At 50.6% G+C, this 23,998-nt stretch overlaps 1 protein-coding gene and 1 long non-coding RNA gene across 3 annotated transcripts in view; one reads left to right on the forward strand and one right to left on the reverse strand.

The window, feature by feature from the left end:
• Positions 1-15,833, reverse strand: LOC117244914. Of its 2 annotated transcripts, none has more exons than XR_004498870.1 (5): positions 14,198-15,833; positions 10,934-11,024; positions 9,393-9,566; positions 4,105-4,258; positions 1-1,179 (listed from the first exon to the last, which is right to left on the reverse strand). It is a non-coding gene; the product is annotated as an uncharacterized LOC117244914 (long non-coding RNA). The 2 variants fall into 2 exon arrangements; XR_004498869.1 differs by lacking the exon at positions 14,198-15,833 and adding an exon at positions 11,504-13,387.
• The window catches only part of PLEKHO2 (pleckstrin homology domain containing O2), a 26,756-nt gene continuing 16,372 nt past the window's right edge, over positions 13,615-23,998 (forward strand). The window contains exons 1-2 of the mRNA XM_015638835.3: positions 13,615-13,809; positions 18,219-18,371. Of these exons, the coding sequence (XP_015494321.1) occupies positions 13,801-13,809; positions 18,219-18,371 (162 nt within the window). The 5' untranslated portion in view covers positions 13,615-13,800. The remainder of the gene's footprint in view (positions 13,810-18,218; positions 18,372-23,998) is intronic.

Consider the following 23,998-nt stretch of genomic DNA (forward strand, 5'->3'; position numbering starts at 1 on the left):
TGCTGAACCAGTAACATTTAATCTCTCCTGAATAAAATTCATAATAACCCTGGCATTTTATATCTGTCCGTGAATTACAGTTAAAATCCCACCACGTCCCACGCACGCTCAATGCTCTGTACAGCAATGGGGTTACAGAGAAGAGCTGGACGAGCAGAGAAGAATGTAATTGAAATGCTGTTTCTTTGAAAACAAAACCCTTCTTTTTTAAGGCACGTTCAGAAAAGGAAAGTACAAATAACGCACACAGAAGGTGCTATTTTTTGCCAGGGGTGGGATGGCAGGGCTGGCACTGAGCTGCCTACCATGGGCAGCAGGATTGTCACCCTGTTCCTGCTTGTGGAGGAGGGACAGGACAGTGGGAGCTGTGCCCCTGTCTGCTCCAGTGCAAGGAGTTAAGCAAACAAAAGCCGTTTTGCAAGCGCCCACGGTCCAGAGGTGTCCCTGGGATGCCAGGACAGGAAAGGCACTTGGCTTGGAATCATCGGCCAGCCTTGCTGGCAGGAGCTGCCCGGTGAAACCCCACGGGCCCCCGGCCACAGGAGCTGGGGTTTTATCCTGTGCGTGATGACAGCCTGTCGACATGGAGATTACAGTACAAATCAGGTTAAAACCCATTTATCTGACCCAAGCAGAGCCCGTGCGCTGGGCTGCACAGAGGCGTGAGCGGGGCCACCGCCGTGCTGATGGCTGCGAACTTGTCCCGGTCTGCAGGAGAGCCCGACAAACCCCGACCATGCAGCTGTGCACGGTGGGCAATCCAGGACATCCAATAATTAAACCAGCACACCTGGAAATAGCTCTTTCTGTAGCTCCCAGGCTTAACCAAATGAATGAAATTTGCGCTGGCATAATTAAAGCGATGCAGTTCAGCATCTTGTCTGCACCGGGGAGTTACTGCAGCTTGACTCTTCCCTCTCCGGTGACAGACACGTGGAAGAACCCCCAGCTCCAGCCCCAGCACGGCTCGGCTCCAGTGCTGACTTCTCACCATCAGGGTGCCCATTAACACCAGCCCATTAACACCAGCTTATTAACACCAGCCTTCAAACCTGTCCGGCAGCACAATGCCTCCAGCGTCCTCCGGCAGCTGCCCCGGCTCACTCCAGCACACAGAAGCGATGGCAAAGCAGCGGGCTCTCGGCTGCAGTCCCTGCTCCCCTCCAGGGACTTGTAAATCTGCAAGAGAAATCAGTGTTCTTCCATTTTAACTGTGTTAAACCACGACACATTTATATTCACTCATCTCAATCTATTTTTTTTTTTTTTTCTCTGCTTTCCCTTTTAGGTGTTAATATAACCCCAGACTAACTAGTGGCCAGATGGTTTTGGGGATATCAATGGTAAAATCCTGCACACAAGTGAGTTGCCAGTGAAACTTGCCAGTGGAAAATAAGATTTGGAGCCTCCGTGGAGCTTCATCCCCACGGCTGATGTGTCGCAGCAGCACTTGGGCTCTGGCAATGCTGCTGCTGCTGTCAGCGTGCAGCAGCCACCAGCTTTGCAGCTGGGAAAGCCCTGGGTGAATTCCCAGGAGATCCGTGCTCACTGGAAAAATCCTGTCCCTGCCTTTTTCCTTCCCTTTCTAAATCTGGATTAAGCTTTCAGTCTGAAGAGGTGACATCAAATGTGATGGAGAGGAAGGAGGGGATGAGGTGGAGCAAGGCCCAAGGAGGTGTGGACAAGCAGCTCTGTGTTGGTGCCCAGCCCTGGTCACAACGCTGCAGATACAGGGAAAGTAATTTCCAAATTCTTGAAACACCCACTTTATAAATCTCTGATCCCTGGCAGCTCTCAGGGAGAAATGGGGAAAATTACAGGGAAGGAAGCACTCCTGCCAGGGTGGAAGAGTTCAGAACCACAGGGATCACCAAGGAGGATGTGCCAGTGCTTTTCTACCATCCAGCACCTCTTCCAAGCACTGAAGTCAGCAGCCAAAGGGATTTAAATTTGGGATTAGAGAGGCTGCCTGGCTGCAATGATACACTCGGGGTACAGGGAGCAGAGCATCCCCAGCACCAAAGGTTTTAGCTGTAATTAGACCAACATCTGTCCAGCAATGGTCAAGGCTTGTGCAGTCACTGTGTTGCTCCAGGCTGGGCTGGAGATTTCCCACAGGCTTCTCCTGCTGTGCTTTACTGCAATTTCACAGATATAAGAATTTTTTTTTCCATCTGATGCGTTCTTCCTCTCCAGAAAGATTAAATCTTGATTGTCAGGTACCGGTGTAGCAGGCAAGAAGATTTCCCTGCCTAGTCCAAATGTCATCCTAGTAAAAATGCTAGTAATAAAAAATAAAAGAGAAAGGGCCCATTATGGACTCAGGCCTGAAAAAAATATCCAAAAGGTGGATCCTGAAGTTTAGAATCAATTGAAGCTCGGTGGCTGAAGGCTGCTCTGGGGACTGCTGGGCCCAGCACACACAATCTTAGGGTGGGGAAATCAATCAAAGATAATTGACTGTGTTCTGGACTTGAACTAAAAGGGAGGAAACCCAAACCTTTTCACCCATCTCAAATAGGTTTGGGGTTTATTGTTATGTTGGAAATTAGGACAAGGAAGGAAATGTCCAAGTGAAGGGTGGTAGAATGGGGAGATGCTTCACCTGGAGAGGGTGCTGGTACAGAGAGGGGACCACAGGGATGTGTCCTGGTGGCACCCATCCCACATGTGAAATAGGAATCCTTCTTCCACCTCTCCTGGTTGTTCCCACCATCCCAATTCATCTGAGAGCACTGTACCAGGGAGAAGCATCAGAGCCAAGAGGGTGCTGGTAATAAACCAAGCCAACCCAACCGCACCCGTGGAAGAGCAGGTCTTGGAAGAGCCGGTTACACCGGTGCCACGTGGCAGACGTGTTGTCACCACACAGGGGGAGGCTATTTCAGGTTCCCCCAAAGGAAGCATGGCTGTTGCTGTTGGAATGATGGCTCCAGGGCTGGACTTGGTATCAAAAGCTGGGCTCCTAGAAGGGGCTGGGGATCACCAGGAAGGGACAGCTGCTGTCTGCTCTCTATGGTGGCTTTGTCAGATCAAACACAACTTTCCTATTTCACCCCCAGGTGGGGTGATATGCCAAGGACCCAGCTGTGACAGGCACAGGATGAGCCTCCCCACTGCATTTTCACTTCCCAGCAACCTCCACTGCTCTGGAGCAAACACCAGGAGCAGAAACACAAGAGGAGAGCGATGAGCCTGGGGGTGGAGAGATGCAAAGATCAAACCAGCAGTGATTTCAAAATAAAATCCGACAGCCCAGGGAAAACACGGTGTGTTCTTGCTGAGGCTATCATTTATGCCAATTAAAAAAAAAAAACCAAACTGGCATGGCACGAAGGAGAGCTGCATGGTATTTCCTGAAAAGGGTGTGGGTAGCATCCTTGGAAAGCCTGCCCTGCACAATGTGCTTGCTGTTTCCAGAAAAATAAAGTTTGCCATGACACACCTGTCCCTGAAAAGCAGCTATTTAAGGCTGGAACATGGTCAGCCTGGAGTCAGTGGCTGGGTCTGTCCTGACTGCAGAGCAGCTGGCACCTTTGCCAGGATTTGGGGTTTGGCATTTACCTGCAGCTTTTTAATTGCTGCATAATGTCTTAGAAAAAAATGCAGGAGGGCTGCCCAAGCACCAAGTGCTTACAACTGAAGGTCTTTCCTCAACAGCTTTTGGCTGGTGGCCATTAACCCCCCTACCAGCCCCCAGAGCTGTGACAGAACAGGACAGGAGGAGTTTTCTCCTTTGCCTCCTTTAGATTTTGATAGTATTTTGACTCAGCTGGGAATGTGGGGGGCCTTAGAGCAGCAACTTTGGGGTTTGCCAGAGATACAGCTGTGGGAGTGATCCTGTGGGACAGTGGAGGGGCTCAGCTGGCAAAGGACAGGAGGGCCCCCTGTCCTTTGGGACATGTTCCTTCCATTGGGAAGGGACAATTTTTGGTGGAGAAGGGAGTGTCCCATGGGTTTGTGTGCCCTCATCCCCTGGCAAGCTGGGACCAGGACTCACGCCCTATCCCAGGGGCAGAGCATGCTTGGGCTCACCAAGGGCATTTTTGAAGGTTTCAGAAGCATAGCAAGACTTTCCAAAGCCTAATCTCCAAGCGAGCTTACCTTTGACATGGAATTTCAACAAGGGAGCGTGGAAAACAAACATAAACCCACAGTTTGGATGGGTTTTCTTTTGTCTGAGCCTTGCTCAGAAGCTGCAGGCAGGCGGTATTTGGGTGACCAGACTGGATCCAGTGTTCTCTGGGTGGCCACGATGCTGAAAGAGAAGCAGCTCCACCTTAGGGCAGGCGCTGGTGCTGGAGCAGGGCCGACCTCGACACCAATTCAACCATCAGCCAGGGACTGGCAACATCTACTTCAGCCCACAGCCAGACTTCAAGCCAACATCAAGGTCTCAAAGCTTGGGACCAGAATTTGGGGCTGAGAATTTAATTTCCCTTAGTCATATTGAAAAAAATCCACTCCAATATTTATTTTCTTTCCTAATGAGGCTGGGGAGTAAAAAAGGCTGTTTTCAGCAAATCGCCCTTTGCATCCTGAGACCCACAAAAGGTGGAAATCCTACATGGAGCAAAACTCCACAACAATAAAAATTCATAAACTCATCCTAAGTGGATAAATAACTTCTTTTTTTTTTTTTTTTTTTTTTAAGACAGTCAAAGACAAGTTCTATGGAGCCCTGGACATATCTGGATTAGTCCCATAAAAATCAGCTGTTGTGGAATATTGGCCTCCCTGCAGGAGACAGCAGGAGAGATGCTAACCTGGTCTCGATTTGAAAGCTGCTTATTAGTTCTCATCAAGCATAATTATGCTTCAAAGCTAAATGAGATGTCCAGCTGAATTCTGAACACACATTAATGTTTTTAAATGTGAAAAAAAACAACAAAACCCCATTTATTGAATCCAAGCCAGGCTCCAAATGTTAAAATAGATGCTGCTAATGGCTCTGGGAAGGGAGGGCTGGAGCTTCACTGCAGCTTCGTCAATTAAATGGTTATTACTGACCAATTAGTCAGGAACCAACCCTGTTTTTAGTGATATCTGATTAAGTGTGTCCTGCAGATCAGCCTCAGTTGTTAACCAGGGGAAAGAAATACCTTCTCCCCATCAGCCCTCCAAGATACTCAGACTGGGCAGGGTTTGTGCCCACCATGATCATGAAAAATCCCTTTTCCTTCCAGCACTACCACTCTCCTGGGGGAAACACATGTCAATGACCCACCTAGGCATGGCAAAACCTTTCAGAGCTGGGAAGGAAATGGGAAGGAAATGAGGGAAAAGGGGAAAATTAACCACACGCAGAGGGTGACTTCTCCCCCTGCAGCTTGCAGGTTGCTGCTGCCCAGCACATGCTGAGCCATGCCCATTCACAGGCTTTTCTAAATATTATCCCAATATTTTCTTTCAGTTCCCAGATAAATGGGCCTCTTCAGCAGGATTTAAGCCTGCTCTGTTCCAACATTTTCTTTAAAGCAGCAGAGGAAACGTTTGAGTTGCGCCAAGCTGCTGAATCCTGCTTTCAGGGCTGAGCTGCAAGGGGTTTTCCAAGAAAAAATAGTGGCAGTGTTGGGCTTTTTCCTTGTTTCATCAGGAAATAAGGAGGCCACATCACCCTTTAATCTTCATTTCTTCCTGCCTCCTCTCCTGCAGTCTGTCTTTCCTGTGCTTTCCTGTGGTTTTCAGAAATTTCTGAGCATATTCCTAGATTTCCATAGGATTCCATGGGCAAGCAGGAGCATCCCCCTGCAGAGCATCCTCCCTCTGAATACCCCTGAGCCATGGGGAAACTCCAGGACACCTTGGTGTCTCCCGTGGGGCTGGGAAAGCAAGGCCATAGCACCAGAGAGAGCTGAGGAAAGTGTCTATGCAACAGCCAGGGAGGGTGGAGCCAGACAAAGGATAGGAAAGCACAAAAAAAAAAAGAGCAAAACTTCAGAAAATGTCAGTGCAAAGACCAATTCCTTCCAGGGACTGAGTGCAGCAACATGTAGAGGGTCAATCTAAGCAAAATTAAACTGGATGGAGGATGTTGCGAGCCCAGGGAAGCTGGTGTGGTTGAGCAGAGGATGACTGCTCACCTCCTTGTTCCAGGTGATAAGATACTTCTGGATGCCCTGGCTGGCTTGGACAGCACCTGGGCAGAGAGAACAGCCCTTGGCCACAGGGACAGGGCTGCTGTTTGTGGATCTGAGGTGCAACAGGGTGAAGGAAAATCTAACTACATTGTGGCTTTGGGAGTCTGTGATGGGCAGGAGAACAAGAGCAGACCTGGTACAGGGGGAACTGCTCAAGGACCTACATATCTACAGCTGGTGCTTACAGGGCCTGGAGGGGGGAGAGGGAGGTGATGCTCTCCAGGCATTGAGATTTGTGGGGTCCGTGGTGATGTGTCCTTGAGAAATGACACTAAGAACTCCAAACCTGTGACGTGCAGGAGCATCCCCAAAGTGATTACCAGAGGGATGGGACAAGCTTAGTGACTGGGGATGGGATGTAGCCCTTTCCCTCGTCCCCAGCTGGGTTTCCCCTCCTGGAAAGGGGGGAGTGCCTTTTTTCCGGGCCACAGGATGGGGCATGAGGAAGCCAACAGCCCCAGCAGACGTGGGATCCGTTGTAGCCTGTACCTGTCCCCATCCTCTAGAGCAGCGCAAAGGCTGCAGCAGCTCATTTCCTCCCACCGTTCCTTTACCCCGGAGCATCCCTCCGGGCTGGGGCACAAAAATCCCCCGCAGGGCCGTGCCACGGGTGTGCGGGTGCAGCCGGGGGCGTGCAGGAGATGCCAGGGTCCCGGGGAGCCCGGGGAGCCCCAGGGCTGGCCGCGGCCGGTGCGCCGGGCCGGCACTAGGTGGGGATGGCACCACGCCGCGGGAGGAAGGGCAGCGCTGGGCTGGGCTGGGCTGGGCTGGGCTGGGCTGCTGCTGCCCGGGGAGCAGCGGGGACTCGGGCTGCGGGGGACTGGCGGGATGGGCTGAGATGGAAAGCTGAGGGGAGAGATGGGGCAGGGATGCGGGCGGTATGGCAGAGTGGCAGGGATGTTGGAGGCAGCAAGGAGCCGGGAGCGCATCAGGCTGCCGAATCGGGCGTTATTAAGCACAGCAAAGGCTGTGGCTGTCAGACCATCTGAGCCTCTCTCCTCACCCCACACAGGCTCGTTATTACTGAAATACATTACATTTTGAAATTTTACAAAGGAAGTGTTTCCCGCATGTTCTCAGCCAGACCTTCTGCATCCCGCAGCTTGCTCCATCCACGGGTCTGTGCTAAGGCAGGACACTGGCACAGCTGAGAGCTGGGCAGTCGGTCACCAAGCTCCTGGCCTCACTGGAAAGGCTGGGAGGTGGCCACAGTGCTGGGAGAGGAATGCAAAGTGCTTGTGCTCTCAGTGCCACCTCACTACAGGCTAAGGAGGAATGAATCCATGTCAGGAGGAAAACTCCATCGCAGGGAAGTGTTTCACACCGGCTGCTTGGCCATGGGCAGTAGCTCCAGAACCTGTCTCAGACACAGCAGGCCCATGCAATAAGCCCTGCATGTGAAAGGGTTTACTTGCTGTAAATCTTTGCAGAATTTACTTGATCCAATCCTACCTCATGAGTCACCAGCAAACCAGGGCACAGCTGTAAATCTCACCCCCCCTGCTCACACTAAGACTCAGCTCATTTCCACAGACACTGTTCAAGGCATCTTCAGGAAAAGCATCACCCTGAAGTCCTGATCCAGGACACAGGATTTTTCCAGCCTCTTCCTGCAGGGACCCAAGCGCCAGCAGCAGGAATTTGGCTATCAGCATCCACAGGGAAAGACAGAGGTGAGAAACAACTTGATAGACAGTTTTACACCAAGTTTTGAGGAGCTGGTCTCACCAGCAGGTTAGGTGCATAGACCATAGCCATGGTCATTTATTTATTTAATTTTTGCTTCCCTTCTTCTCAACAAAAAAACCAACAAATCAGCCCAATCCTGCAGCATGTCTGTCAAAATCCATGTTCACCACAGAAATGGTGGCTCAGAATGAGCCACTGAGGTCTGCACCCTCAAATCAGGGGGCAAAGAAAGTCAGCAACACTGGGACAGGAGCATAAATCAGGGTATTGATTTAAATGTAACTATTGATTTAACCCCTTCTGTTGCCTCTCTGTGTTCCTCACATGCTCATCCAAATCAGAGAGGACATAATTTCAGACAAACTCCATGGTTGCTTGCTGTGCAAGCCATCAGTCCCCAAAACTCCTTTGTGCTCAGGAACCAGGCAGGGTGGCAGGTAGGGAACAGAATCAGGATAGCCCTTGAAAGCAAGAGTACAGGAAGCAGGATTGTATTACCAGAGGTCATGAGTGCTACAGGTACCAGATAACACTGCTCTGAGGGGTTATTTCTAAACACAGCAAACAAAATCAGGATATTCTGAGGATATTATCATATATATATCTATATATCCTGGCAGCTCCAGGAGGACCTCAATGCTGCATTGCATACAGGAAAGCTGATGGCTGCAATGCACCCAGAGATGCTGCCTTACCTTAAACTCACCCAGAAAAATCCACCCAGCACCTCTGGGGCTGCAGCTTCACCTTCTCAAAGTGGCATGCACAGAGCAGAGGTGTTTTTGGGAGCTCCTGAGCTTAGACAGAGTAGGGAGGCAGTGGGAGGTGAGGGCTGTGGAGCAGGAAGTGATCTCCCCCAAACTCAGTCCGGTTTGAAAGCCTGGCAAGCACTAACACTAACAAACAGTCAGTGTGTTTATATCCCACCTTCCTGCTGGAGAGCAGGGGTTATTTTTGGCATATTTTGTCATTTGTGGAGATGTCAGTGAAGGCCAGGAACAGTGCAGAGCTGTTGGGAAAGCCCAGAGGCAACTGCCCCAGGCACAGGATGATGAGGTGAGGGATGTGGGAAGCTGCTCCAAGCCATTTAGATAGGGACAGGGTTTTGCCTGCAGGATGTGGGGCACAGCCCTGGCTTCAAAACACCTGGGGACTAAGAGCAGCATGAACTGACCTATTCCAGCCCTATTCCAGCCCCACATTGCTCCCATTCACCTCAAGTAGCAAAAGAGCAGGGGTGTCAATCTGAGCCCTCACCCACCAGGTGCTTCATTCCTTCCCACCTTTCCTGTCTGTGCATGAACCATGACCATCACCTGGACACCAACAGTGATGTTCTGGCATCATCAGTCACCCCTTCCAGCCTTGCTGTTTTTGATCTGGGCTTACTGCTCATGATGAGTTAAAACAGAAAGGAAGAAGAGAGCACAAAGCAGTATCCCTCTCTGCCCACTTGCCATTGTGCCACAGGGCTTGGCCACATTCCTTCCACTCACTGCTGGTTTTAAGATCATTTAAACCACTCACCTCCCCCCATTTTTCCCCAGCAAGTGACCTCCTTACCTACAGTTTTGGATCTGCTTTGTCCCTCCTGTGAGCACCAGACATCCTCTGCAGCCAGGACTGCTTTTCCTTACTAAACCAGCAAGATCAGCAGGGAGAGCACACGAGTTCCTGCGAGCGCTTGCAGGCTGATGGCTTTGGCAGATAGCTGGCTCTTCTCTTCCAGACATGTATCTAAAATAGGGAGCATGAGTAGCTGAAAAGCCCAGGTTTGGTTAGGGCAAAAGCTTGGACTGGTATCATCCAAGAGGAAAACAGGTAAAACCAGGATTTTGGCAGGTCAGGAGTTACTGGCCAAGCCTCAGTCTGGGTATGATAACCTCGACTGCCCCACTGCAGCAGGGAATGTGGCTGGAAGCACCATCCTTTCACATGGCTTGTCCATAAAACACAAGATTTAAGCCCAGAAAGCTGGTAGATAGGTTAAGAGAAACCTTCCATGCCAGCTCCAGATGTGTGGTCTCCCATCTCTGCTGCTAATTCCCTGTGCATTGCCTGAGGATTTGGCCACCCCCACATTTCTTGTCTAGCACAGGTAGTTTGGAGGACTGAAGTCCTCCTGAGAACTGATTTAGTCCCACAATGCTGCAGTTTGAGAAGGTGCCACAGACTCTACTTGGCATCAAGAGCCTGAATTGAGCCCTACCTTTGCTCATCCATTCAGATCCAGCACTTTCTCTGGGCCTCTTTGTTTTATCCCCAAGCAAACAGCTGAAATTAGAACATCCCCATTAATTTGCCATGCATATGAAGAGGTTGAGGATTTCTCCTCCAGCTCAGGAGCCCTGTGGCCTCACTGAGCCCAGCGCTGCCTTCCAGTCTCACAGGCATATTCACCTCCTCCCTCCCCAATGCTGCGCAGATAACAGGGCAACTGCTATAATGAGTCTCTGTCTGTCCAGCCCTGCTCAAAGCAATTAACAAAGCTAGGCACTAATGAACTTGGCTTCAGAGCGCCCCGGAGATGGGTTATTGCCATTTGAAGTGGAGGAGAACCAAGGCAAGAGCAGGTGGAGTGGCTGACCCTGGTCACGAGGCACCTCGGGTTGGGTGCAGAAGACAGAGCTCCCTGCCTGGAGCAGGGAAAGGATGGCAGGTAGACACGAGGGCGACCACAGCTCTCTAATGTGGTGTCTGTGGCTGGAGAGACTGGTTTGTCCACGTTTGGGAGGGCAGGAGGGACTCTCCACCCATCCCAGTCCTGTCTCATCCCTGAGTGGCTTTGGGGAAGCCATGTCTCTGCAGCCAGAACTCCTGACACCCGCCTCAGTGAAACTCCTCTACATCCTGCACCCCAAGTTTTGCAAGACCCCAGATGCGGCCATTGAGGCACAGAGCAGGAGGACTCATGGGTCCCCTTGCAAAAGCTTCCTCAGTTCATGACTCAGCATCCCACCCCTCCTTGGTGTCCCTCGTGACTCCATTTCACTTTGCTGCAGCAGCATTTCACCATCTCTTATCAATGCAGAAGACAACAGGGCAGCCTGTCCCAGCTGCAGACATGTGCCAAACACCTCGCCCTGCAGCATTTTCAGACCAACCTCCCCGTGGTTGTGAACTGAACATCCTCTTGCAAACGACAGGTTTCCCTGCAGTGCTGGAGCAGGTCAGAGTGGGTCTCTCCAGGTCCACCTGCAAGGGTGAGGATAGCTGATAAATCACAGGGATGTGGCCTCTGCACCACATGCTCTCACAGCACACACGTCCTCACATGCACGTTGACGGCATGCTAAAAATATTCTTCACTTTTTGACCGATTAAAATTTTCCAGGAGAGTTGGAACCACAGCCCCCACCCTATCTGTACAGCCAGAGGCTTCCCCTCACCTCCCCCAGCCCTGCCAGGAAAACAGACAATACTGAACAACAGTTCTGGTAATTTGGGGGGGGTTGGCTCTTTTAAAAGCCTGGCTAAAATATAATCTTTTTTCAATAGTTTATTTTGTGATGTCTGGCACCATTCTGGAGCCAAACTTGGCACCCTGTCTTGCTCTCACACTCCCACAGAGAAGGCTGTGGGTGAGCTGGGATGATCCTACTTCCCACCCAAAATCCCATTTTGATGGCTCAGGAAATTAAACAAAGAAAATACGTTTTAAAACCAGCTCCCACCTGGTGTTAGGCAGCAGAGAGCTAATGCTAGCTTGGTGACAGCTCTGAATGCTGATGGCCAGTCATGATTTTCTTGTCATATTTTTCGGAGGTGCCTGTTGTGCCAGGTAAAGAAGGAACCTGAAGGATGTTGTCAAACCCCTGGCCACTGGCCAGGCCCTTCTGTGCCACCACTGATGCTTGTGGCAGCATTTTCTTTGCCTGATTTGGCTCTTGGCCATGGAGGAGGAGCAGGGGAGGCCACAGAAGGTGTTTATACAACATGGGGATTGTCTCAGCGAGACCAGAGCCTTTGCCAAACTGAGCTAAGCTGATAGGAAGGAGATGTCATCAGTGTGTTTTTGCTAATTATCACTAATAATTATTTGTGTGTAGTTTCTCTTAGGAGCTCCAGTTCTGGCTCAGCCCCTGCTGCTCTTGCAGCCCTGTGCAGCTGGAGCAAATGGGAGGGTCTTACCCCAAAATCCTGCAGGTGAGAGGAGAGGGAGGGCAAGTGCAGTGCTTGGACAATGCCCTGACCATGGTTGTCAGCACAATGCATCCTCCCTCTTGATGTTCTCTCCCTGCTCACACCAGTTATAAGCAGTCAGACCCCATCTGTCCTCCCCTGGCTTTTCCGAGTGTGTTTGGTGCCTCAGCCTCTTGTCAAAACCCAGATTCATCACAGCACAGCTATTAGCTGCTCCCTCCCATGTGAGATGTCTTTTTGCTGACACGGCAATCATTCTTCTGCCAACGTGCCTTGACAGTACCAGGATTTCTCATTTCAAGTCCTGGTGTGTCCCAGGGTGATTCCCAGCTCCTCCATTAACCCCTGGCCCTGCAGGATGGGGGTAGCCTGCCCTGATGGATACACTACTATCCCTTCTGCCTCTGGTTAGCAGAAGCTGCCTCTTGTTTTTCCTCTTAGCACTTGCCATACCTATGCAGAAGAGGATTTAACCTGGAGGTAGAGGGTGTCAGACTTTTATTCTCCTTTCCTTCTTATTTTCTGTGCTGAGAACAATGGAGGCAAGGTTTGCAGAGGGAGGTAATGTCTTTTTTTAGACTGACTGAAATAATTAGAAGAAAAACCAGGCAGGCTGTTGGGTACACGAGCCCTCCAGCAGGCCTGAAATAGCTGCAGAAGTCTGTAAAGCTGAATACCAGTGGAGAACAATAGCTCTGAGCATGACTAGTGTTAACCAGTTCTGCTACCAAAGACCATTCCCCAGCTGTTTACCTTGGGTGAACAAGTGGCATCACCCCTCTGCCAAAATCCACTGTCCAGAGACCACCCCATGGCCAGAAGTCACTGTTGTGGCTGAGGGAGGCACATGGCTACATGGACCTGAGCCCGGGGCATAGCTCCTTGCAGGCTTCATGGAGCATCCCTTGCCTCCCTACACCCTGTGCCCTGTCCTGCTGCTCCTGGGGCCTGACCTGGCCCCAGCACAGGGACACTGTGCCACCCTGGACCCTGCCTCACCCCCAGAACCCAGCCTGACCCTGAGAAATCTATGATTTCAGGCACTGTTTTATTACAGGGGTCTGGCCCGATTTAATGGGATCCTCCCTAGTCCCAGGGGACCATGTGAGACACCAGGAAGCCCCCGACCTTTGGGACCTGCTGATTTCAGGGACTTCCTACCACGGGGTCTAGCCTGATCCCTGGGACACTGCCTGGCCCCAGGAACTGTATCTGACCCCAGGGACCCTGGGAATCCTATTGGACCCTGGGGACCTTGACAGACACCAGGGACTTTCTGATTTCAGTGATCCTCCAAATTCACAGTGTCCTACCACAGGGGTTTTGCCTGATCCCTGGTGACCTTATCTGACCCCGGTGGATCTCTCCCACCCCAAGATCCATGTCCCTCTTCGGCTATCCTGTCATCCCTGGATATCCTGGCCCACCCCATATCCCAGCCCGTAGCCGCCGTCGGACCGCAGGGACCCCGTTCATCCCCCTCCCCGGGGCTCAGCCCCATCCCGGGGGCTCCCAGCCCCACGGCGGGTGCGGGGGCCGGGGCCGGGGCCGGGGCCGGGCCAGGCGGGGGGGCCGGGCCAGGCGGCGGCGGGGCCGGGGCCGGCGGCGGGGGCATCCCCGCCTCCTCGCTGGCAGCGCCGGAGCCGCCGGAAACCCGGCGGTGCTGCTGCTGCTGCTGCCGCGGCTCCGGCTCCCCGAGAAGTTGGTGCGGAGGGAGAGCGGCGGGGCCCGGGCCGGCACCCCCCGGCCCGCCCGGCATGACCGTCCGCCCGGAGCCCAGCGGGGCAGCGGGGCGGCGGCCGAGCCCCTGAGCGGGCGGCGAGGAGCCATGGAGCAAGTGAGTCCGGCCGGGAGCGGGACAGGGAGGGGGGACCCCGGGACAGGGAGGGTGGACCCCCGGGCCGGGCGGGAGAAGCGCCTGCCGCGGCAGGGGGACCGCACAGGGCACTTCGGGGTGTTTTGGGGTGTTCGCCGGTGCTGGGACATCCCGGCCCCGCTGCGCCCGGGGGACAGCGAGGGAGACCGCGGGGCGGGGCGGGGGGCTCTCCATCCCCAGCAGCCCCCGGAGCGGCTCGGGCAGAGCCTCGGAAGCGCATCCCCGCAGCCCTCGGGATGTTGGACCCGGCCGGGAGGGGCTGCCGCGCTCGGCCGGCGCTGGCAGAGCCGGGCTGGTTCCACGCGTGCTCGGGCCACCCCGAGTGACTCCCGCTGGGGTGTTGTCCTACCCTGCTGGAGCCGAGCCTGGGTCAAATCGCCAACTTGGACATGTCTGCGCACCTCCAGCCTTCCCCACTTCTGTTCTGCTCCTCCTTTCTGTCTGGGACGGGTTTAACTCAGAGAAGGGCAGTGGTGCTTCTTCTGCACACGGTTTTCATGTCCATGGGATCAGATACCCCAGTAATTCATCCCTGTGAAGATTGATTAAGATGCCACAAATTTGTTAGCAAGTTAAACAGGTCGCTTTCTCCTCTCGTCTGGCCACACAATTATTCCTGCTTCCTTTCCTTGGACGAGGTTTTGCTGGTCGTGCACAAAGAAAACTCCTAGGACAGACTGCCAGAGGACTTCAGGCTGTGTCTGGTACATGCGATCCCTGTAGCTGTGGCTTGTCTCTCCCCCTTCACATCCCCCCTATTTCAGCTCCCAACATTCTGTGGCAAGAATGAAAGCTCTTTTAAAACAGCAGGGAGACAGCAAAGCAGCCCAAGTTGGTAGTGACTGAGAGTTGTTATTATCCGCTGGCATCCATGAAATTAATCCACAGCACAGAAAGTGCATCCAGCTGGCAGCCCAAGGGGCTTCGCACCTACCCCAGCACTGACTGACCATCTCCTGAGCTTCTCATTTTTAGTGGCACATGAATCCTCCTGCCTGTAGAAGGGATATCAGAGGATGTTCCCCAAGTTCCACGTGGATCTGAGCAGTTTGTTTCCAGCGAAACAAACTGTTCTGCTTCAGCAGGCTGGGGAGAATTGGAAGTGCTATCAGCAAGGTTTGGGAGATAATGTGGAAAGGGAGAAAAAGAGTGGATGTGTGGGGATGCAGGTTGTCTCCTGGGAGTTGTTCATCAGCACCTTGATAGAAAGGAGTGTGTGATAAGTGAGATGCTTGATTGAAATGAAGTTGATGTAACTGGCTAAGACACTTCAGTGCTCTGTGTAATTTTAAAAGCACTACCATAATTCAACTCTTGGGGGTTTGTTTTGTTGGAAAACATGAAGACTATGTGGGTTTGTGGGCCCATAAAATAGAGGGCAGGGAACGGGAGAAAAAACTGCCTAGTTGTTAAATAAAAAGCCATCCTGTCTGATTTGTGTTCTCTGCTGAGCTGCAAAATGTGAGGCTAAACCAGGCTGAAGGAGTGGAACCCATGTTTTACTTCTAATGCCACCGTGATATAAAATGCAAAAATGGCTCCTATGGGTTGGTTTGGGGAGCGATGCCTTTGGTGTGAGCCAGCTTGAGGATAACTTGGTTTGTCTTTTGTTTACACTGGCTCACTTGGCTGATGTCAGGGGGCTTCTTCTCATGGAATTACCACAGGAACGAATCCACCCCAAGAACATCCCAGGAAGGATATCTTAATATTTCTTGTAAAATGCTCATATATAGCTGAGTTAACAACAGCAGCTCATGTTTTTGTGTCATGGTCCCATTTTAATTGTGGAATTGCAGGCAGAGAACACAGGATGGACACAATGGCCTGCTGCTGGTGCCCGTCCCTCCCCTTGCCAATTTGGGGCAGGGCTGGCATAAAAATAATCCTCAAAAATGTTAGGCACCATCTCTGAGACTTCTCCTTGCTTTTTGCAGGAACAAGCTTCCCAGTTGAATCATCTGGGTTTTTATGTCCTTGAGCTGCAGGTGAGGGATTATAGCACCTGTCCCCCCTCGAGGGATGTGCAGGCTACATGTGAGGGGGAAGCTGTTGACCCAGAGCCCAGAAGCTCAGCATCCCTATGAGTGCTGGATCTCACCCCTCACATCTGCCTTGTATCAGGGAATGGAGAAGGCAGCTCACGTGACTCACGTGCAGCACAAGGGGCAGAGCCCTCTCCTTGTGGCTGTTGTCACCTGCTGAGACCAGCACTCTCCATCTCATTGCATCTTCCCTCACCTTCCCTCTCCTGCTCAGGTGGGGCTTGGAGTCATGGATCCTCTGTGTGGATGCTCCCAGGTGCTGGCACAACAGGGAGTCCTGTCTGGTATGGAGGAGTCCCCCATGCATGGCTCCTTTCAGGCAAGGGTTCCAACCAGGGCTCCTGAGTGAGCTCCAAGACAACCCTTCAATGCCAAGGAGATGTGGCAGTCTCTGAAAGGCTGGAGAGCCAGACCCTAAACCATCTCTGCCCTCGCTGTACCTTGTGCAGAGGTGCCAACATGAGCCCAAGCTCTGCTGGGGCAGATCGTTTTTCAGCGGTAGATGTTAGGTGCCGTGTCTTCACAGGGAGTACTTTTATTTTAAAACCAGACTAATTTTTGCTCTGCTGAGCAAAAAAAGGACATATTTACCATGTGATTTCAGCCTTTCTGCCAGGTGGGGGAACAAAAACCAGCAAAAATTCACCTGCCAAGCGAAAAAAAAAAGCCCTAACGAGTAAAAACATTTTAGCAGTTGTTGGTCAGGACTCACTTGTATAAACTCTTCATACAGCTACATCCATGCACAAGTGCTACGAGGGAGGTTAAAGTCCATGCCCAATTATCTAAAAATGACATCAAAAGGGTTCTTGATCAGGAAACCAGCAGGTCTGTATTTGTGCAGGAATTGATGTTTGCTGAAGTCGCAGATCTCAACTGAATTCGACTTCCTGGCAACCTAAAAAGTCAAGTTAAAAAAAAACCCACCCTACACAGTCCCTCCATTTCCCGGAAAACTTTTTGATGCTCAGTCATCCTGTATTGTGGCCATTTCAGATGCAACTCAGTACAACTGAAATAACTTCTACAAAAGGCACCGAGGTTGTTAGAGGTTTCAGCCCAGTTTTCTTTTAGATGAAACACTGTTTATTTAAGTTTCTTGTTCCCAGTCTGCACCTGAGCCTGCCAGCAAAGCCCAGCCCCTTCCAGATCTTCGTGGAGGTCAGAATAAATGTGGGTGCACCGGGTGTTTAAGCTGTTTTTCTTTTTATGGGTGCAAGCTCCCTCTTTGGAATAAGAGCTTACCCTGATGAAAGCTGCTGTCCAAGGGTGTGTTCAGTGGGAGTTTGGTGCAAGAAAACAGATTTGTTAGCAAGGCTCTCCTCCAAATTTTTGAAGCTCGTCCACACACACTTGCTCTGTCCTGGCTATGGGAGTGTCCAGCTCTGACTCTGTTCCATGCACTTGGGATTTTCTCATGTTATGAAACAAGATGTCTGAGCTCCAGCTGGTCCAGTTTGTGCAGCTGGGATATTTGGGGCTCTCTTGTCACACATCCTCTTTTTGTGTGCCAGCTTTCTGCAGCAGGATTGCTGCTGTTACATGTGGGGACATGGAGAAAACAGAGTCTGGGGGACAGTGGGGTCTCTGGGAAGAGGTTGGAGGATTTGGGCTTGGCCTCTCCTGACAAATCACAAGGTTGGTGAGGTGATTGTGCAAGGGGATTTGGCTCAGCCAGGGATTCCCTTTGCCTTGCTCCAGGGAAAGAGGCTTATTGAGGGGTCCATGGGGTGTGGGGAGCAGCAGAGAGCTCCAAGGGAGGGGTACAGGGATCCTGCCTTTGCAATGGCTCTTCAGTGCACTGGAGAGGAGGAAAGCTCTCATCTTTAACCTGTTGGGAACATTCCAATGTGAAGTCCTGTCCCTCATGCCATGGATTTGCGCACAGGAGTTGGTGTGAGGATGGTCACCAAGCATAGATGCCTAGAAGAGAAGCTTGCAGAAGTGGCCTTGGACTAAAATACGAGTGTTGCTACTGATGCCAGCAGAATCCATTGTGCTGAGAATCCTCAGAAAGCTGGAAGAGCAACAGGCAGAGGAGGCTGCTCTTTTTCATGAGTGAGCAAAGAGTACCTCCCCAGAGAGGGAAGCAGAGCCCCTGGGGGAGCAGAGGAACAAGGTGGACTTATTGCCCTCCCAACAGAGTCTCCAGGGATGGCTGGGATCTGTGCCCACTTCCCAGTCCTGTGGGAGCTGGTTGAGCTTTCCTCTGGAAGATGCCAGTCTCCCTTTGTGATGCAGTGGGGAGGGACCACATTTGGTGGGTACCAAAATCTTCTCTAGGCTGGCTTTCTGATGATGGAAACTCCTTATGTCTTCTTGCAGGATACAAAGGAAGAGGTGTCAGAGAAACCAAAGTGTGCTCCAACTGCAGAGAAATATGGCTGGATTAAAAAAAGCAGCGGGGGTCTCCTGGGACTGTGGAAGGATCGTTACATCCAGCTACGGAAAACACAGCTCGTGGTCTACGAGGATGAGGTATGGTGACAGCTAATGGCCTTGAATGAGGGGCAGGAACAAACCCCTGGGGACACATGCATGTCCCTTTTTCACTCTTCCCTCCAGGACATTCCTTTTGAGAGGGCTTCTCCAGATATTTCCAGGAAGAGTAAACTCTGTAAAAGAGATGGCAGCTGCATTTTAAATATATTATATATTATAAATATTTTAGCCACTGAATATTTTGACAGAGTCCTTGCCAAAATAAAAAAATGGGGGGGCAGGACATCCTGTGAGAAGGTGAACGGAGCAAAGCTTGGGGCGGAAGCAGGATATGTGCAAGGAGGTTTTGGCTTTTGAAGGATAAAAGTGATTGCAGCAGGCTGACTTTCCACCTGCCACTTGAGGGAATGGCAGGCAACCCTGCAGCTGTTTGGCACCCCTCAAGCAGCCCAAATTGTTGCCAGCCAGACTCTTCAGGGTTTCTTTTAGCCACTGAAGGATGCAGAGTGAGATTGTGAGTGCTTGCTGTCCTCCTTAAGCACAGACAGTCTGGATTTGGCTCATCTTTTCCCTTTACTTGAGCCAGTTCTGAGTGAAGGACCCCTGGGAGTCTTGTCCTGGACTTCCCTAGATAAACTGCATGCTTTAAGTTCATGGCCGTACTTAGAGCTGCTTCCAAACAAATGAGGAATAAGAGCCAAGCTGAATCTGTCCTGCATTTTCAGGCGAGAAGAATGAAAAGTGCAGGGCTGGTCCTGCCAGGATGCAGAGGTGGCTTTGTCCTGAGCCAAGCCCTCGTTCCTGGGCTGGAAGCAGCTTCTGTAAGAGCAGAGTTTTCCCCAAAAATTAGAAATTACAGTGCAGAGCACAAGCTACAACCAAGAGAGGTTTGAGATGAGGGGTGGGTTGGTCTGAGCCCTGCAGTGGCTTGTGTGTGCAGCAGGGTGGGGGACTGTGGTCTGCCCAAGGACCACGTGCCTGTGAGGTGAGGTGTATGGCCCAAGAGGATCTGGGTCATGTGTGGGCATCAGGACGATATAAAAGCAAAACCATGTAAAGCTTCATGTGCAGTGTGTCAAGGGAAGAAGAATGGAGAAATGTTTCAGCAGCTGCATTGCTGCTGTGGTTTCAGGAACAGCAGGACTGACAGTGAATTCAGTTCTCTTTTTTGAAAACATACTCTTGCCTAATAAAGATGATTTGTTATAAACAATTTAGGTTAAAGGGTACTACCTCTTCCCTTATGCTGAACACTCCTGCTCTTCCCAAATCCCAAAGCTTTCTGGTGTCATTTGTTCTTAGCTATGAAATGTCATGAAGAGTGCAAGAATAATGACAGGAGCAGTCAATGTCAGGTGATGAGCAGTTCAGTAGGCAGGAAAAGCAAGGTGGGGTTCTCTTACCCAGAGGGATGCAGCCTGGTCCTGCAAACTGTTGACTCTCTGTAGTTCATTTCCCAGTGCCCTGGACACCTGTTGATTCCAGCTGAAGCTTCAGGAACTTGAAGATCCAAAATCTATAAGCATGACGTAGGTTTTTTTAAAAAAAACAAGATACATGGAGGCTCTCATTACCACAAGGGAAAAGGAGGCTTTTAAAGTAAGATTAATTTTCACAGACATACAGAAGAAGGAAAAATCCCAATCATTTAAAGGGTTATTTTATTATCTCAACAAGGAAAATGGCATTTGTAACAACCAGGCATAATGTTTTCTGGTAGCCTGCGGATTGTGGTAACATCCTGTAATAAATTGCATCTGTAAGCTACAGTAGCTGCAAGGTCCCATTATTGTAAATAAGGGATCATGTTAATATCTATAGGCTATTAAACTGGCTTACAGTGAAGTCAAATGTCTTAGGAGAGGAAATTGCTGCAAAATTATCTGGTAGCACAATAGGATAACATGTGATTGTGCAGACTTACTACAGGGAAACCAAAGGAAATGGCAATTTTCTGCACTCAGGAGGGGTCTTGTTGCAGCAGAATTGAGGCAGTTCATGTTTATTACTGTATTTATCTTCCTTTAATGTGAGTCAGGGCAGTGTGGCTGTCTCTATCTTACAAATGGGGAACTAAGTTTTTGAGATGGGAAGGGTTGATATCTGAGCTGAGTCTGTGGTGCAGTGTGCTATGGTGGTTTGCATTTCTGGAGTTCAAGGTGCCATTTTTCCCACTGGACCATCTCCACATATCTGCTCTGTGTGACCCTGGAGAGGGACACAGCATTCCAGACCATCCTCAGGCCAAAACATTTACAAATGGGATTGTTCAGTGCTTGCTGAAAAAGAAAGGAGATAAAACCTCAGGCAACAGGAATAAAAGGTATCTCTCCATAAGTATCCTAAATTAGACTTATGTGGGTTAAACGGGGGGGGGGTGGTCAGCTTCCATGTGGGCAGGCAGGTTTGGAGGCTGAGCATTTCAGCTGGTCTGAGCCCATCAGATTTCCAGGAACTGAGTAGTGCCTGAGAGTCAGTGTGCTTTTGTCAGTCCCTCCCATGTCCAGCCCTTCACAAAAAAGGTGCTAATGTTGCCTTTAGCACTTGTTTCTTATGCAGGCCATCTTGTTCGTGCAGTTGCATGAGCCTGGCTGCACTTGTAGCTGAGGTTTAGCTCTGCAAAACAAGAGCAGAGGGGAGAGCCAACACGAGATACAGAAAAGAACATTGTAGAGTGTTACTGGAAAGTACAGTCTGAGCAGCACACAAATACCATATATCATCATCAGTAGCGATCTCCAGGAATGTGCTCCTGACCTGCCCTGGGAACGTGTTTCCCAAGCTCCATCTGCTAGTCAGGCTTTGGGTTTGGTTTAAAGCAGAGCCACCTCCTGAAGGCGAGTGGCAAATGACTATTGTGTTACCTGGAACAGATGGGATGAAACTCATCCCACACAGCTTCAGGTTTCTTTCAGTGGATGGAGAATGAGATGGATTTCTTGTTCTCTGCTGAGCCTCCATCTACAGCACCCTCTGTACCCTCACCTAAATGAAGATGCAGTTAAGCAACATTTTGTTTGTATGTTACATACCCAAATGTCAGGAAAGGAGGCACTGATGCAAATACAGGGTGCTCAGATCCCAAGAAACTGCTGTGCAGGTCTGTACAGAACCAAGCAGGTTATTTTCTAGTGGGGTTTCTTGTCTTCTTGTCTCTGCATATTCTTGTGACAATAAAAACCATACAGAGAGTGTCTGAAGACCAGGCAATCCTATGTAGGGTGACTAGACAGATCAGTATCATCACTTCATGGTTTAGAATGCATCAGCATTGAGATTCGATTTTTTTATCCCCTAAACAATGCAGCTATTGCTTAGAGCTGTTTTCTTGTTGTTTTAGGGTTTCTTTATGTAAGTGTAGTATGTATAGGGAAAAATCCTACTAGATTCTAGAGACCAGAGGATCCACTTAGCACTCAACACTAGTTGGACACTTAACACCTGCATTTTGTCCTTGGTAAAGTTATAGCAAGGTATGCCCAAATTTGTAAACATTTTGAGAGCCTAAAATAGAGAAAAAAAATATTATTTCAGGTCTAAACATTTAAACTGAATGGAAGGGCTCAGCCCCTGAGTGTGTGTCAGTGAGAAGGTTTTTGCTGGGAATTACACCTTCATATAAATAAAAATTTCAGGGAGTCTTTTCCCCCCACCTTTTTATAAACTTTTCATTAAGGAAATTGCTTGCCAAGTGTGATTCTTTGGTTAAGCGCATGCATTAATATGTCCAGGTGTTCAGTAACTTTCTTCCTAAGGGTCAAACCAACAGACATAGATATGTTTGTCACAGGATCTGCTCCATGAAGAGTTAATGCAATAGTTTCTCTGTATTAAATCATGAATGTAAGGGTTCTGTACCAGGATTGAGCTTCTCCAGAACATGTGTCAGGGCAGGAGTCTGGAAGTGACCTTGTCTCTGCATGGTGCTGTCCTCCAGGTCCCAGGAGGCTGAAGGGATCTGGGGACCTGCGTCAGGGTCAGGTCTTTCGTTCTTTATCTTAGCAGTGCAGGAGAGACATAAAGGATCTCTTTGTGACCCAGGTAGGCTCACAGAGAGGGGATGGCTGCTTGCCAAGGGTAAAACATAGACAAAAGCCCCATTCTGGTGCTCCCTAAGCTCAGATGCTTTTCCTTTGCCTCATACATGGATTTTTCTATTTCTCTGGCTGCTTTCTTTCCTGCTTTCCCTGAAGAGGATAACTCACTTGACAAGTTCAGGTCCCTGAGATGAAGGAGCCATAACTTGAACAATCAAGGTGTCTCTGGGAGACAGCATCCTGTATGTCCCCATCCTCTCTGCCTTTGTTCCCTGGCTGGGTCACACTCCCCAAAGCCTCCCCAGGGAGAAGACAGGCATCTGGAAGGCAAGAGGCAATCTCACAGCAAAACCACATCTCTCCACCCTTCCAAGTCCCCTCGTTCCCCAGCTTGGTGTTCCACAGCCCTTAGGAAATGGAGCACAGCTTGCACGAGATCAGAGGAAGAGTTCCTGTCCAAGAGGCAGGAAGGATGGCATGGACGAGGAGGGTGACAGGGGCTCTGCTGGGGACAGAACTGCTTTTGAGAGCAGGGAGGGTGGGCAGGAGGCTTGGGGCCGCTCTCTGCTCAGATCCTGAGCCCAGGGAAGGAGCTGGGAGCTGCACCGGCCGTGCAGCAGGGCTGTAACGTGGGCGGTCTTCCTCCGAAGGCCAGGATGAGATCACCCATCCCCGAGGCATGTATTCCTGACCTCACCCTTCTCTGTCATTTGTTGGCCGCGGAGGGGTTATTATTTCCATCCCTGTCCTTTTGCAGTGACATTGCGATACCAGGATTGCAGCAGGAGCCTTCAAAGGGCCCGGTAGCGTCAGCAGGATTTTATCGGCTGGGTTTTAGGTTTGGGCAGGATTAATCTCCTCCTCCTAGTATGCATTTTCCCAGTTCACATTCACCTACTCAGTGTTAAATGAAATAAACAGTAATGTCATTAAAATAATAAACCTAAATTAGATCCAGACGTCCCTCGGTGGCTCAGGACTTGCTCTGTGTACCGGCATCAGCTCTGCCGGGCCCCATCCCCAGATAGGAGGGTTAAAAAAACTGAAACACAGGCTGAGTTCTGCACAGCGACTTAAATGTCAAGTGGTAAAGGGAGGAAATTCCCCGCAGCCCACTTCCCTCTGAACTCTCCATTCCCTGCCTCCAGCCACGCAGCAGCTTCCTGGCTACGACATGTTTCCTCATCCCACACCCCCTTCTCCGCTACAGGAATTGCTAAATACAAACTCATACGGGCACAAGGAGCTGCCCTGGGAGCAGAGCTGGAGCTGGGGGTGGTTATGCCCAGAGATTTAAATTCAGGATGGTACTGGAGAGGTTCATGAGCCATGCTGACTGAAGCACTTCACTGGCAAGAACTGCTCTGAGATTCTCACTGCTCATTTGTGCTTAGCAAAAGGGAGCTTTGGTCTCTGCTGGGCTACTGAGACATGAAGAATATTATCTGCCCAGTGTTACGCTGCGATTCCTATTAGGGATGGTGCTCTGCAGCTGAACCGAGCCACGCACCACGTGTGGAATTTTAGTTATGTTACTGGGAGAAATGAGCCAAGATCGCGGCCGGCAGTCATCAGTGGAGATACTCCAGAGATAAATATTCCCCACTGAGATGCTGGCCCAGACAG

Source organism: Parus major, chromosome 10 (assembly GCF_001522545.3).
Source record: "Parus major isolate Abel chromosome 10, Parus_major1.1, whole genome shotgun sequence".
Lineage (NCBI taxonomy): Eukaryota > Metazoa > Chordata > Aves > Passeriformes > Paridae > Parus > Parus major.